Source organism: Physeter macrocephalus, chromosome 21 (assembly GCF_002837175.3).
Source record: "Physeter macrocephalus isolate SW-GA chromosome 21, ASM283717v5, whole genome shotgun sequence".
NCBI lineage: Eukaryota > Metazoa > Chordata > Mammalia > Artiodactyla > Physeteridae > Physeter > Physeter macrocephalus.
The window spans coordinates 53623126-53637103 of record NC_041234.1 but is presented as its reverse complement, the minus strand read 5'-3'; the positions used below and the strand labels follow the sequence as shown (position 1 = coordinate 53637103).

At 39.3% G+C, this 13978-nt stretch overlaps 1 protein-coding gene across 5 annotated transcripts in view; it reads right to left on the bottom strand.

Annotated features, from left to right (window-relative positions):
* Positions 1 to 9686: 9686 nt before the first annotated feature.
* ATP7A (ATPase copper transporting alpha) overlaps positions 9687 to 13978 on the bottom strand; it is a 150456-nt gene continuing 146164 nt past the window's right edge. For all 5 annotated transcript variants that reach the window (XM_024129492.3, XM_055081746.1, XM_055081745.1 and 2 more), the window contains one exon: positions 9687 to 13801. In XM_024129492.3, coding sequence (XP_023985260.1) covers positions 13525 to 13801 — 277 coding nt within the window. In that variant the 3' untranslated portion in view covers positions 9687 to 13524. The remainder of the gene's footprint in view (positions 13802 to 13978) is intronic.

Genomic DNA, 13978 nt, shown 5'->3' with positions numbered 1-13978 from the left:
TGTGTGTGTGTGTGTGTGTGTGTGTGTGTGTGTATATATATATATATATATATATATATATATATTGAAATCCAGAGCTGAAGCTTTAAAAAGTCTGGACCAAAGTATAGCCCAAAGGAAGGCTGACCTCCCAACTCTGGTTATATGTGATATATATCTGATAATGTGACCCCCATATCATGCTTGCCTTTTGGGCGAATCTCCAAGGGCCTTCTTTTGTCAATCTGAAATGTCAGGACCCTATTTCAGAACCCAGAGAGTAATAGGGACATCCTAGGTCCTTTCTTGATTTCTTGGTCAGTGTTGGCATTGCGGTAGCAAGAAGGGACTACTTATCTTTCGGACATAAGATGCACTTTCCAGTTTGGCAGACGGTCAGAAAACTTAGATTTCAGTCTTAGCTCAGTGAATCATCTGGAACAAATCATATACCTCCCCTGCATCTAAACCTATCAGTAAGAGGTCACTGCAGCCTGGTTGGCTTCTTAAACAACAGCATTACTGTGAAGCTTAGGTAAATGACAGCAAGTCTGGTGATTGTAAAAGAACAAAAGCTCCCTGAAATCCGACATACCTGAGTTTAAATCCTGCCTGACATTGTGTCTCCTTTGGGAAGTCAGATCATATAAGCTCAGTCTTTTCTGTAAAAGGCAGTAAGAATCTCACAAGATTATTGAAAGGATTAAATACAGTGAGATAAGTAAAATGTTTAGCACATAGACCCTCAATTAATGTAACCATATTTGCCCGTGTCCAACATACTTTCCTCCACATGTATGTAAACATTACCCTGTTTCTATATACCCCTATTATGACAGGAAGCCAAGAGAAGATGTAACATAATGGACTGACTTAACTGCAAACAGAAGTTCATATTATCTCACTGCTGCTCCAGGATTCAATATTTACATGAATGAAATAATTTTTGCCTCTGAAAACTTTCAAACTACTTTTAAACCAGTTTTAAAATAAGTATGATGAGTACAGACTTTTTCCCACAAAAATTTCACTGTGTAATAGAGGTGGTTTCATTGTCTTGTGCATTTAATACATTGTCAAATGTGGGTAGTTTAGCTCATTGGTCCTTCTCTCAGCCCTGCCTGCCCCCTTCACACTTTGGATGATGACAGGTATTAGTCCCACTTTCTAAAATGGAGAAATGAAAGCAAAAGAAGTGCCTGATCTGAGGTCATAAGAGTATGTGACTAGGGGAGCTGGGAGTAATGGGGAGATGATGAAAGAATTGAAGGGACTAGAGATGTCTAGTTTGAAATGCAGAATATTCATGGATTACAGTAGCTGTATTTCGGCAACCACTGTCACTATTTTCTGCAGAGCCTCTTCTTCCAGGCCTCTATACAGGAATTCTATAGGGCAAACTGCTTCTTCTAGACCTTTAAGGGAGGAGAGAGGGTACCAATAGGCAGAGGCACTCTAGCTTCCCTACCAAGAAACACAGGCATCACTCTCTGCCTAGGCCTTGATTCCATCACAGAGACAGGCCCTGAGCCAGAAAATGTCATCTAATCCTAAAACTACAACCTATAGTCCAGACAATGGACTGGAAGGCCCATGACAAAAACTCAGCACAGTCCGAGAAACTTGTTCCTAAGGATAGAATGCACTTGTGGTTCTCAATACTGCCTGAGCAACAGTATCACATAGGGATTAAAAACAGGGGTTTCCTGGGCCCCACTCCAGAATCTGTATTTTAAACAAATGCCTCAGGTGTGCAGCCAGAGATGAGAAGCCCTTAATCCAGTAGTTCTCAAGTTTGAACATGAGTCTGAATCACCTGAAAGGAATTTCAAAACATAGATTGCTGGGCCCCACCGCCAGAGTTTTAGGTTCATTTGGTCTGGAGAGGGGCCCAAGAATTTGAATTTTTCCCAAGTTCCCGGGTGGTGTTGATGTTACTGGTCCAGGGACCACACTCTGTGAACAACTGTCATTGCCTGGTTATCTGAGTTTGGCCTCTATGTCAAAAAATTCCCATGGCCTCTTCCTCAGTTTACCCCTGCACCAAATAACTGCTGAGGAAAATGGAACCAGCCCCAACCCTCAGTTATCAAGTCAATCTCTACTTACCCTGTGTATCACTGCTGAAACAATCAGCTCACAACCCTGCCAAGGTCTCCTAGGCTAAGCAGAGAGTGACACACATGCACGCACCTCAAGCCACCTGCTTCGTAATGTAAAATTTCCCCCCAATGACTCCTGGACCCTGAAAGGCAGGGCTGGCCCAGCAGGGAACAGCAGTCTCGGACGTCACTGTCTTGTGGGGGCCCACCTAATACAGAGTGCAACTTGGGGACCTGAGTCTCAGTGCAAATACATCAGCGCCCAAATCAAGACATTTCCCAGCAGAAGATACGTGTAACTCCGAGAACAGAAGACAAATCTTGTCACATTTACAAGGGTTATCATGCCTCAGGAGGACCCTTGAGGTTTTTTCCAAGGCTGATGACCACATTGTGTTTTACCACCGTGTCCTTCAGAGACATTCCTAAGCTTGTATAAGGGGGTAGGGACTAAAGGACCTTTCCCTCTAATATGTGGAGAAAGTCCTGGTGAGGGTTTTTAGAAAACATGGTTTCATGACTCACACAGAACCTGAGAGTATGACACTCCTTCAAATAACACTCCACATCATCTACAAAAAGGCACTTTAACAGTCTTGGTTGAAAGTTTGCCACAAATTAAATTGTTCATAACTTGTTATTACTATTATTTTGTTAATGTTCTATGCTTTCTCTGTGAAATTGGGAAGAGTGGATGTTTCAAGAAACTTGGAAGTTTCTTGACAGTGCTATTATTTGAAAATTCAGCTGAGGATAGGGGAGATGAGAGAGGAGGTGATCCACAGTGCATGCTGTAGTCTGAGGGGTCTTCGGGCTTGATGCCCAGAAAAGACACCTTGGAATTACTTAGCACTTTCCAATTTACTATCCTGTCACATAATTCTCTGTGAAGTTTTACAGAAGAGGAAGGAGGCCCAGACACATAGCATGACTTTGCACTCAGCTAGTAAATGGTTATGTATGATTGAGATTCAAATCCAGGCCTCTTGGTGTGGAGAAAAGACAACCCTCCTACACTGTTGGTGGGAATGTAAATTGGTGCAGCCACTATGGAGAACAGTATGGAGATTCCTTTAAAAAGCTGAAACTAGAATTACCATATGATCCTGCAATCCCACTCCTGGGCATATATCTGGAGAAAACTCTAATTCAAAAATATACATGCACCCCAATGTTCATAGCAGCACTATTCACAATAGCCAGGACACGGAAGCAACCTAAATGTCCATCAACAGATGAATGGATAAAGAAGATGTGATATATATATATATACATATACAATAAAATAGTAGTCAGCCATCAAAAAGAATGAAATAATGCCATTTGCAGCAACATGGATGGACCTAGAGATTATCATACTAAGTGAAGTAAGTCAGACAGAGAAAGACAAATATCATATGATATCACTTATATGTGGAATCTAAAAAAGATACAAATGAACTTATTTACAAAACAGAAAGAGACTCACAGACATAGAAAACAACCTTAGGGTGATCAAAGGGGAAGGGGGGAGGGATAAATTAGGAGTTTGGTATTAGCAGATACAAACTACCATATATAAAACAGATAAACAAGGTTCTACTGTACAGCACAGGAAACTATATTAAACATCTTGTAATAACCTATAATGGAAAAGAATATTAAAAAGAATATATATATATATACATGTATAACTGACTCACTTTGCTGTACACCAGCAACTAACACAACGATGTAAATCAACTATACTTCAATAAATAAAACAAATCCAGGACTCTTGACCTCCAATCCAGTGCTGTTACCACCTCAGCACAGGTGATGCAAACAGAGATCTTGACGTCTGCTCCCCAGGTGCTACTGCAGGGACTGTGGGTAATGTGGGCTCAGAGTGCTATCTAGGATTCTCCTCCTTCCTTCTAACTGCTTACTCTTGGTACTTCTGAGGTGTGGTGGAACCCAATGAAGAATCACTGCGGGACGTAAAGAACCGACCTGAGGACACAGTGGGGCGAGGGGAAGTGGGGACAGAGTGAGAGAGTAGCATTGACATATATACACTACCAAATGTAAAATGGATGGCTAGTGGGAAGCTGATGCATAGCACAGGGAGATCAGCTCGGTGCTTTGTGACCACCTAGAGGGGTGGGATAAGGAGGGTGGGAGGGAGACTCAAGAGGGAGGGGATATGGGGATATATGTATACATAGAGCTGATTCACTTTGTTGTACAACAGAAACTAACACAATGTTATAAAGCAATTATACGTCAATAAAGATACACACACACACAAAAAAGAATCACTGCTGGGTTTCCCTGGTGGCACAGTGGTTAAGAATCCGCCTGCCAATGTAGGGGATACGGTTCGAGCCCTGGTCCGGGAAGATTCCACATGCCGCGGAGCAGCTAAGCCCGTGCGCCACAACTACTGAGCCCGCGTGTCACAACTACTGAAGCCCATGCGCCTAGAACTCGTGCTCCACAATGAAGAGTAGCCCCCGCTCACCACAACTTGAGAAAGCCTGCGTGCAGTAACAAAGATCCAATGCAGCAAAAAAATTTTTTTTAATTAAAAAAATATCCAATCTGCTATAAAGAAATGGAAACAAACATACAATAAATGCTTTAAAAAAATCACTGCGGTGGTCAAAATGAAAATTAGCTCTAAACTTGCATATGTTATCTTAGAGAGTTTATTAGACTGAGAGCAGAAGTGCATTTTTAAAGCACTATGATACTTTGCACAGCATATTCTGCCCAGCAGTCATAGCAGCACCTAATTTAGGATGTATTTGGGGATCCCAAATTCTTTTCTTTTTCCAGTTTTATTGTGATATAACTGACATATAACATTGTGTAAGATTAAGGTGTACAACACAATGATGTGATATTTGTCTATGCTGCAAAATGATTACCACAATAAATTTAGCTAACCTCCATCACCTCACATAGTTACAAATTTTTTTTCCTTGTGATGAGAACTGTTCAGACCTCTCTCTTAGCAACTTTCAAATATACAAAACAGTACTTTTAGCTATAGTCACCATGCTGTACATTAGATCCCCAGAACTTATAACTGGAAGTTTGTACCTTTTGACCATCTTCACCCAATTCCTCTCCCCCCACCCCCTGCCTCTGGCAACCACAAATCTGATCTCTGTTTCTATGAGTTTGTTTTTAGATTCCACATATAAGCGAGCTCAAACAGTACTTGTCTATCTCTGTCTGACTTATTCCACTTAGCATAATGCCCTCAATGTCTATCCATGTTGTTGCAAGTGACAAGATCTCCCTATTATTTATGGCTGAGTTTTATTCCATGCGTATACATACCACATTTTCTTTATCCATTCATCTGCTGTTGGACACTTAGGTTATTTCTAGATCTTGGCTATTGTGAATAGTGCTGCAATGAACATGGGGGTGCAGATATTTCTTCAGATTCCAAATTCTTAGAGCCTCTTAGGCCATTGGGTACAGGTGGAAAGGTGTAAGCAGTAGGGAATAAGGCTTGTTGGGTGATACGAAAAGAAATGCTATGCCACCTCCACGTAATAATACCACTGTCTATGGTGGAATTTGTGAATGAATTACTTTAAGAAAACATTATTTTCTTGAGCCCTCAGTCTCTAATTATGCCATCTATCTCTTGCTACCATTCTGGGAAAGGATTTCTTCCCATAATTCCTTGTATATTGCTGGGATGCAAAAAAAAAAAGAGAGATGAGATCTGAAGAGGAAGAAAATGTTTTCTGCTTTTGGTCACATGTCCTAAGATCTCAGCAATCATCTTGAGGTTTTGAAGATTCCCAAGAGAGATTTTTATTTTAGAGAAATCGACTACAGAAAGGTGAGCAGCAGGAACATGTACCAAGAGCTTCTCACAGGTATGTTGTTTTCTTTGACCCTTGACTGCATCCCAGCAATATACAAGGCATTATGGGAAGAAATATCTGCACCCCCATGTTCATTGCAGCACTATTCACAATAGCCAAGATCTAGAAATAACTGAGGGAGTTTCAAATCCTGCTTGGCATGTGTTGCGAAACAAACAGGTTTTCAGTGAGAAGATTTCACCTTTTTCCCATCACAAGCTCCTCCAGATTTCTTTGCTCCCTGGGAGCTCTTGGGGCTGCTCAGCTGGTTCCAGCCCTGTGTTGGCAGCAACTCCAGCCAAAGTGCCTGGAATTGCACATGTGGATTGGTAGGGAGCCCTCTCTTCCCCATTTTCCTCACTGGAACTGGTGCACTTCCTCTTCATCTAGACCTAGCTGTGTCTGAGCACTGTGGTCAGATGTAGAGAACAAACGTTTGGACACCAAGGGGGGAAAGTGGTGGCGGGGTGGTGGTGGTGGTGGTGTGATGAAGTGGGAGATTGGGATTGACATATATACACTAATGTGTATAAAATGGATAACTAAAAAGAACCTGCTGTATAAAAAATAAATAACATTCAAAAATTAAAAAAATAATAAACCTTGACCTTTGGAAAAAAATGAAAAATAAGATCTAGCTGAAAATAAGTATGCATTTAGTTACATATTCCATATTTCTCCTCTCAACATTGGTATGATACTTTGATGTGTAATCACCATGCTAAATTCAATGCTATGATCATTTATGCTGCCACATCCATGATTGCTGGACACTAAGCCAATCAGTCTGCTGTTGCTTCCTTGATGTCTCCAAATAGCCCTAATAGTTCGAAATTATAGTCAAGAAGTTTGGGGGTACTCTTGTTGCAATTGCCTTACTTAAACTCACAGTACCAAAGCTGTTTTGGGATCTTTCCTGCGATATATTTTGCCTAATGGAACTGTGTCATGATAAACAAATGATGCTATTATTACTTTGTAGATTGCAGACATACCTCTATTGTCATACGAGGCTGGAAGAATGACCTTCCACCTCTTCCTATCAATGGTTAATAGGCACTGTAAGATTCTATAGGAAGGGCTTCCCTGGTGGCGCAGTGGTTGAGAGTCCGCCTGCCGATGAGGACACGGGTTCGTGCTCCTATCCGGGAAGATCCCACATGCCGCGGAGAGGCTGGGCCCCTGAGCCATGGCCGCTGAGCCTGCGCGTCCGGAGCCTGTGCTCCGCAACGGGAGAGGCCGTAACAGTGAGAGGCCCGCGTACCGCTAAAAAAAAAAAAAAAAAAAGATTCTATAGGAAAAATTAGTACCACTCTTTCCATAGCAATTGAAAGACACGTCTCAAGAAGGGATCACCCATCTAGAGACTGTCATACAGAATGAAGTAAGTCAGAAAGAGAAAAACAAATATCGTTTATTAACGCATATATGGAACCTAGAAAAATGGTACAGATGAACCGGATTTCAGGGCAGAAATTGAGACACAGATGTAGAGAACAAACGTATGGACACCAAGGGGGGAATAAAATTCAAAAATTCAAAAAAAAAAGAATTAGCTAGCATAGCTGGAAGGAGTTTATATTAACTGGAGTTTAAACCAATATATAACATATAATGTATGTATGTGTATATATAATATGCAAACATCTATGTGTATATGTACGTATGCAAACTGAAAAATTCTTTAAAATCTTAAGTTGTTTTTATCAGCCCGATACTTACATACTGATAAAAAAAAGAATGAAATAATGCCATTTGCAGCAACATCGATGGGCCTAGAGATTATCATACTGAGTGAAGTAAACCAGACAGAGAAGGATAAGTATCATATGATATCACTTATATGTGGAATCTTAAAAAAATGATACAAATGAACTTATTTACAAAACAGAAACAGACCACAGACATAGAAAACAAATTTATGGTTACCAAAGAGGAAAGGACAGGGGAGGGATAAATCAGGAATATGAGATTAACATACACATTACTACATATAAAACAGATAACCAACAAGGCCCTACTGTATAGCACAGGAAAATATACTTAATACTTTGTAATAACTTACAATGGAAAAGAATCTTAAAAGGAATGGATACATGTATATGTGTAACTGAATCACTTTACTGTACACCTGAAACTAACACAACACTGTAAACCAACTATACTCCAATATAAAATAAAAATTAATTTTAAGAAAAGGATACGAAGTTTGTTGTAATCTGTTACAGCAGCAATAGGAAACTAATATAGTCACCCAGCTGGTATGTGGCAGAACTGGAATTTTGCAGATAGGTCTGGTGGGCTGCAAAATCAATGCTCTTTCCATCACTACGGAGATGCGGTGCTTTTAAAGAAATAGTGGATGCGACAGTGGAAGGTAAAAAGCTGCAAGAAGGAAGAGCTTAGGAGGGCTGATCCTGGGCTCTACCAAATAACCTCTTCCACATGGCCTGTTGTTTTTCATTTCAATAGTTATAAAGTTATTTGGATTTAAAAAACAATTTTCAAGTAATTGCTAATACTTCTGGCTAGATCTAAAAGTCACTGGTACTTTAGGATGGATTAATCTCAGTTTTTTTATTACGTGGTGATAATAACTGCAATGAAGAAATTGAAGTTTTGACTGGGTGAGGGTGAATCAAGTAATGTTGAAGTAATGGCAGCACTTCAGTTTACAGACAGGCCTGGGGGCTGGGGGAAGGGCGCTGACAATGAAAAGCTGGGGGCCATTCGAGGACAACAGGTACAATATACCAAAAACGACTCAGCCTATTTCAATCTTCTCCAGAGAGAGAACTGCCTGCATGGAAGTTTTCAGATTTCTTATATTGCATGAGATCCTATTTATACTAGCAATTTCACTTAAACCTTGTCCTCAAGAGCCTTGCCTTTCATACCTTACTCATAACTCATTTCCACAACTAGTTGTCACATCTATGAAAATGAAGCTGTTAAGCAAGTAGGGCTGGCTGGCCTGAGGTGAAATTTGTGAAAGAGGCAGCCTCACCTCTCTCATCTCTATTTGAATCTTAGTAGGGCCTTTAAAGCCTTCCCCAACTGGAAGGTTTCTGGCTTTTTGTTTAGTTTTTGTCTGGAAGGTTTTGAAACCTCACCTGGGATGTCACCATCACTGCACATCCTTCTCAGAGGTTAGTCAAGGCGCCAATAGGAAAGGGAAGCTGGCCAGCTAAATGGATACTTCAGTGATTTTACTCTTATATTTCCATTTCTAATCCTATTTCAATACCCTGAATAATCCCAAAGTTTGGGAGGGAAGTAAAACTTCGTTTTTCCTTACAAATAGGTTTAAAACCCTTTCCTTAACTTGAAGCAGTGTTTGGTATGGGGATGCATTTTGGGTGGGATCCTCATACACACTGTATATGGCGCCCCAAAGGCAAGAAAAGCTCTCGTCTCCATTCAGCTCATTTGGGGTAGACAGTCTATAAAGAACGTATTATAGACTATAAAGGAAAGGAGGACAATTATATTCCTTTCTCATCCGCACTAAAAGATCCAGCAGGTGAAGTCTGAAGGAAAATGGATTTCTTCCCTCCCACTCTGTGAATGTGTCGTGCTGCCTCCAATCCTGTCCCACCCTTGATTTAAAAAAAAAAAAACAAAAACAGAACACAACACCTAAAAACACAGGGTAGTTTGGAACTGCTGGTAGAGGAGTTGGATGATTTAACAAAAGAGACAGTGACCAAAAAAAATCATTTTTTTTACAATACTATAATTATAAAGTTGAAGGCACATCCTTGGCAGATATATGATCAATTACATGCTTATGGAAAAACAAACTACTGAATATCTTGACTATAGTAGATGATTATTGCACAACATCGTCCACTGCTGTTTTGGGTATCAAACAATCAATGTTCAACAATGGTTAGTTAAACATTTCTTTAACTAAAAGCATAAGTTTGAGACGCCTGGTTTTGGCTACAAAAGGCATTTACTATCAGTGCCATTAGAGAAGCTCTTTTAATTGAAGAACAAGAATTCATGCTTTTGTGCTCTATCTGGTTACTCATACCAGATAAACTTTCAGAAGGACTACAGAAAGTTAGTGTTAAGATAGCTAATAATTTGGCACGAATCTGCATTTTTTATATTTGGTAAAATAATATTTTTAAAATAGAGAAAAGTAAGAAACAAAAATATCCAAAAGGAGTGATTCCAGGAATGTTTTTATTCTAATTCTTATTAAAACAACCAGTAACCAGATGCCTCAGCCAAAGAAAATAATAAAATAGAGTAAAATAAATATTAAGAAAAATAATTTTAAAGCAAGATCCATAAGTAGTGGAAAAAATTCTCTAAGAACATACATTCTTGATTTTCAGCTGTGTACATAAAAGATACGCACACTTAAATGTTTGGAAACATCTTGCCTACAATGCTATTTAAGCATTTTGAACAAAGAATACATCCAATAAAAGTATAACTTTTCAAAAGTTGAAGCACAATATAAAATTATTTGTTCACAAGGCATCAAATCTAACACCTAAAACGTTGATACTAAACTACGAAAAATAACATTTCTATTTTCACAACTGACAACCATACTTCTTTAGACTACAACACTAAACAGTTATGTTTTAACCGTTGAAATTTAAAAGGCATCTTTGGATATTTAAGATAAAAGGTGCCCCTTAGTTGAGTCTGAACCAGCACTGGATATCAAAACATCCTTGTTATCTTCAGACTGAGGGCATGGTTGCTGAGTGAATACAAAAGAGTGACAAAGGAACAACAAATAAAGAACTTAAAATATTCTAATATCAAATTCAAATATAAATCCATTTTCCTTCTATATGGGTAATATATGTATATATGTATGATATGAATAAACACAGATGCATACGCACACATTTATAAAATTTGTTCTCACTAGCAACTAATTACTTAAAGCTAGTTACTAACTGAAAGCAGTGTTTTTGATCCCCTCCATATGTCTCTCTCCGGTGACTACAGCTGCTCTATTAAGCTAATGGGAGTTCAGAATTGCAAGAGACTTGTGGTAGAGAATTCAAAGATGGCTATAGATATTTAAAGCAGGATTCTTTATAAACAGCATGTTTTCTGTTCCTGTACTAAGGGCTGAAATTGCATCCTTGATTTTTCCCAGATTATACAGGCTGCTCTTCTCATTGCCCTATGACATGTGGATCCCTTGGCGTGTGAGGCCAAGTGGACAACTCTAACACACACAGAAAAATAAAAGTAGTAACTGGCTATGTTCAAGTGCTTCAGAGAGATAGAAGAGTGAAAGTGAGGGGAAGGAGAGGGGGAGGAAGGGAAGGAGGGAGAGAGAGAGAGACAGAGAAAGGTGCTTCTTTTTCAAAAGTCTATATTATACCTTTGTTGTATTAGCTATTTCTTCTAGAAGAAACAAGTTGTGGTATGACAGGCCACTGGAATTAAAATAAAAAACAAATATTAAAGGGAAGAGATATGGGAACATATGTATATGTATAACTGATTCACTTTGTTGTAAAGCAGAAACTAACACACCATTGTAAAGCAATTATACTCCAATAAAGATGTTAAAAAAATGTCAGGGCTTCCCTGGTGGCGCAGTGGTTGCGCGTCCGCCTGCCGATGCAGGGGAACCGGGTTCGCGCCCTGGTCCAGGAGGATCCCACATGCCGCGGAGCGTCTGGGCCCGTGAGCCATGGCCGCTGAGCCTGAGCGTCCGGAGCCCGTGCTCCGCAACGGGAGAGGCCACAACAGAGGGAGGCCCGCATACCACAAAAAAAAAAAAAAAATTTCAAATTGAAAGCATGGAAGATGGCACAGGCATTGGTCTAAAAAAGAGCCTAGACCTACAAACTCATTCATATTTCATTAAAATTGGTTTGCTTTTCTAGATTAATAGCACCTTCATCAAGTTTCAGTTCTGTCTTTAAGATAGCTGAGATAAAAATGAGATCTTTTCCAAATCTGAAAAGTCAGCATGGAATTATGTTGTAAACTTTTTTGAGTGTGTATGAAAGAACAAGAGAAAAAGGAAGTTGGAAAGGTGGGAAGAACCCCATCCCCCACTCCCACCTGATTTTAGACTCTGCTCTGTAAAAGCGATTTTTGATATCACTGACCTCAAGGGGAAATAAGAACTAACATTTACTGAGCACAAATCCTATGTGCTAGGAATTGTGCTAGCAACTTTACATATGACAATGGGAATAGATGTTAGGAATTTATGTATGAGTTTTCTTCACTTACATATTCTGCATCTGAAATCCACCTTGCAGTTAACAAGTTAATTTAAATAGTGATACAAGTACCAGATCTCTGACCAGTGTATTAACTCCCAGGCACTCACAGGGGGATTTCTAAATTTATATGCTGATGAGAACAAGCCCGTGAATTTGCCAACCACACTAACTAGCAAGTGCAAATGTTTTAAACTAGAGAAAAATATAGAGTTAGCTAAAAGGTATCACAACCTAGGGAAATTCTCATTTCTGTATTACAATTTACTGTATTTTTTGGTAAAGGCAGCTTTGCGTAATAGCATTATTTTAAAGTCATTTTGAGAGATTATCTAAAACAATAAAAGACCATTAAAATCTATTAAATTATAAATATCAGCTAATGTCTTGCATTCTCTCCAGAAAAGGACATATTTAGTGAATCCAGGTAATTTTATATGACCGGTACCTGTTAAACATGGTAGTGTCAATCTTTGGAAAAAAATCAATTGTAGAAGTGGCTCAAAATCTTAAGTTTCTGAACTGAGGCTGATAGACGATACTAAGAACAACTTATAGCTGAACCCAGCAGGAGTGAACTGAAAGCTTGCACAGAGCTACGGAGTCACTGAAGGAGGAATCTGATATATTTTTTACAACAATGGAAAGGTGGGAAGCAGGGAACCATATAGGCCCTGAAGGTCTTCTGAGCTACAAGATAAAGAAACAAACAAGTTACTGGAAAAGTTGTCAGTTATTTTTGTCAATGAGAAACCACCTACACTTAGCTCACTTGAAAGAACATAATAAAAGAAAACACATTGGGGCATCTAAGAAAGCAAAGGCAAAGACAAAGATGCAGGGAGAAGAAGGGGGAAAGAAAGCCTGTAATAAATAGGCCTGTCTATTTTTAAACAGTTGCTATTATTTTGCTTCTAAAACAGGATTCTTTATACAGTGCTTTGAAAGCCGTTGCTCCCCAATCTGGCAGGGAGGAGGGCTCGAGAATCTCCTCAAGATTATGTGCTCAAATCTTCAAAATTTCAATGATCTTTTCTTGAACTTTTTTTTTTTGGTCAAATAAAAATTATCTATGACTTTAGCAGCAATTCAGCAATCTTCAGTTGTAGGACTTGTAAACCTCCCAGGTCTACCTTATCTGTTGCTAGTGAAAACAAAAAATACTGGAAATTCATTTTCAATAAAGCTAGGTTCCGAGCTGATGCCCTGAAAAAGGTATTTTTGCCATTAGACAAATGTAATTCAAATAGATTCCCTAACATAAGAGCATGAGACCAACATAAAGCCCTGCAATATTTTAAAAAGCTAAGGTGACCATGAATTCTGTGTCAGTGCAGAACAACATCATCTAGCAGCACTCTCTGTGGCCTGTTACAACGCACTGTCGTCATCTTCCCTGCAGTCTCCCACCAGGAGTGAGTGCTTGTCAGGTTCACTGGTACCAACACTGTTCAGTGATCGTTTATCAGACAGCAGTGAGTTTATGGAGGCTCTGCTGTAATTAACAATCCGGTCCAGCAAACCCAGTTTAGGAGAATTTCTTGAGGTATCATCTATTCCAACATGAACACTTATTTCTGAAGGACTTTTCTGTCCCATCTGGCCTCGGGCATGTAGTTCATAATTCTCATAAGTTGGTTTCCTGTAACTGAAAAGATGCAAAAGTATACTAGTTTGAAATAATCAAATGCGAACTAGCCGCTTGTTACATTCAAAAATGAAAAGAGATTAGCCTGGTTTGAAATGTATAAAGGTGGTCAAAAGGAGTTGTGTGAGGTCACATGATCAGAAATCCTACTTCTGAAAGCCAGTGTACTAGATTTTA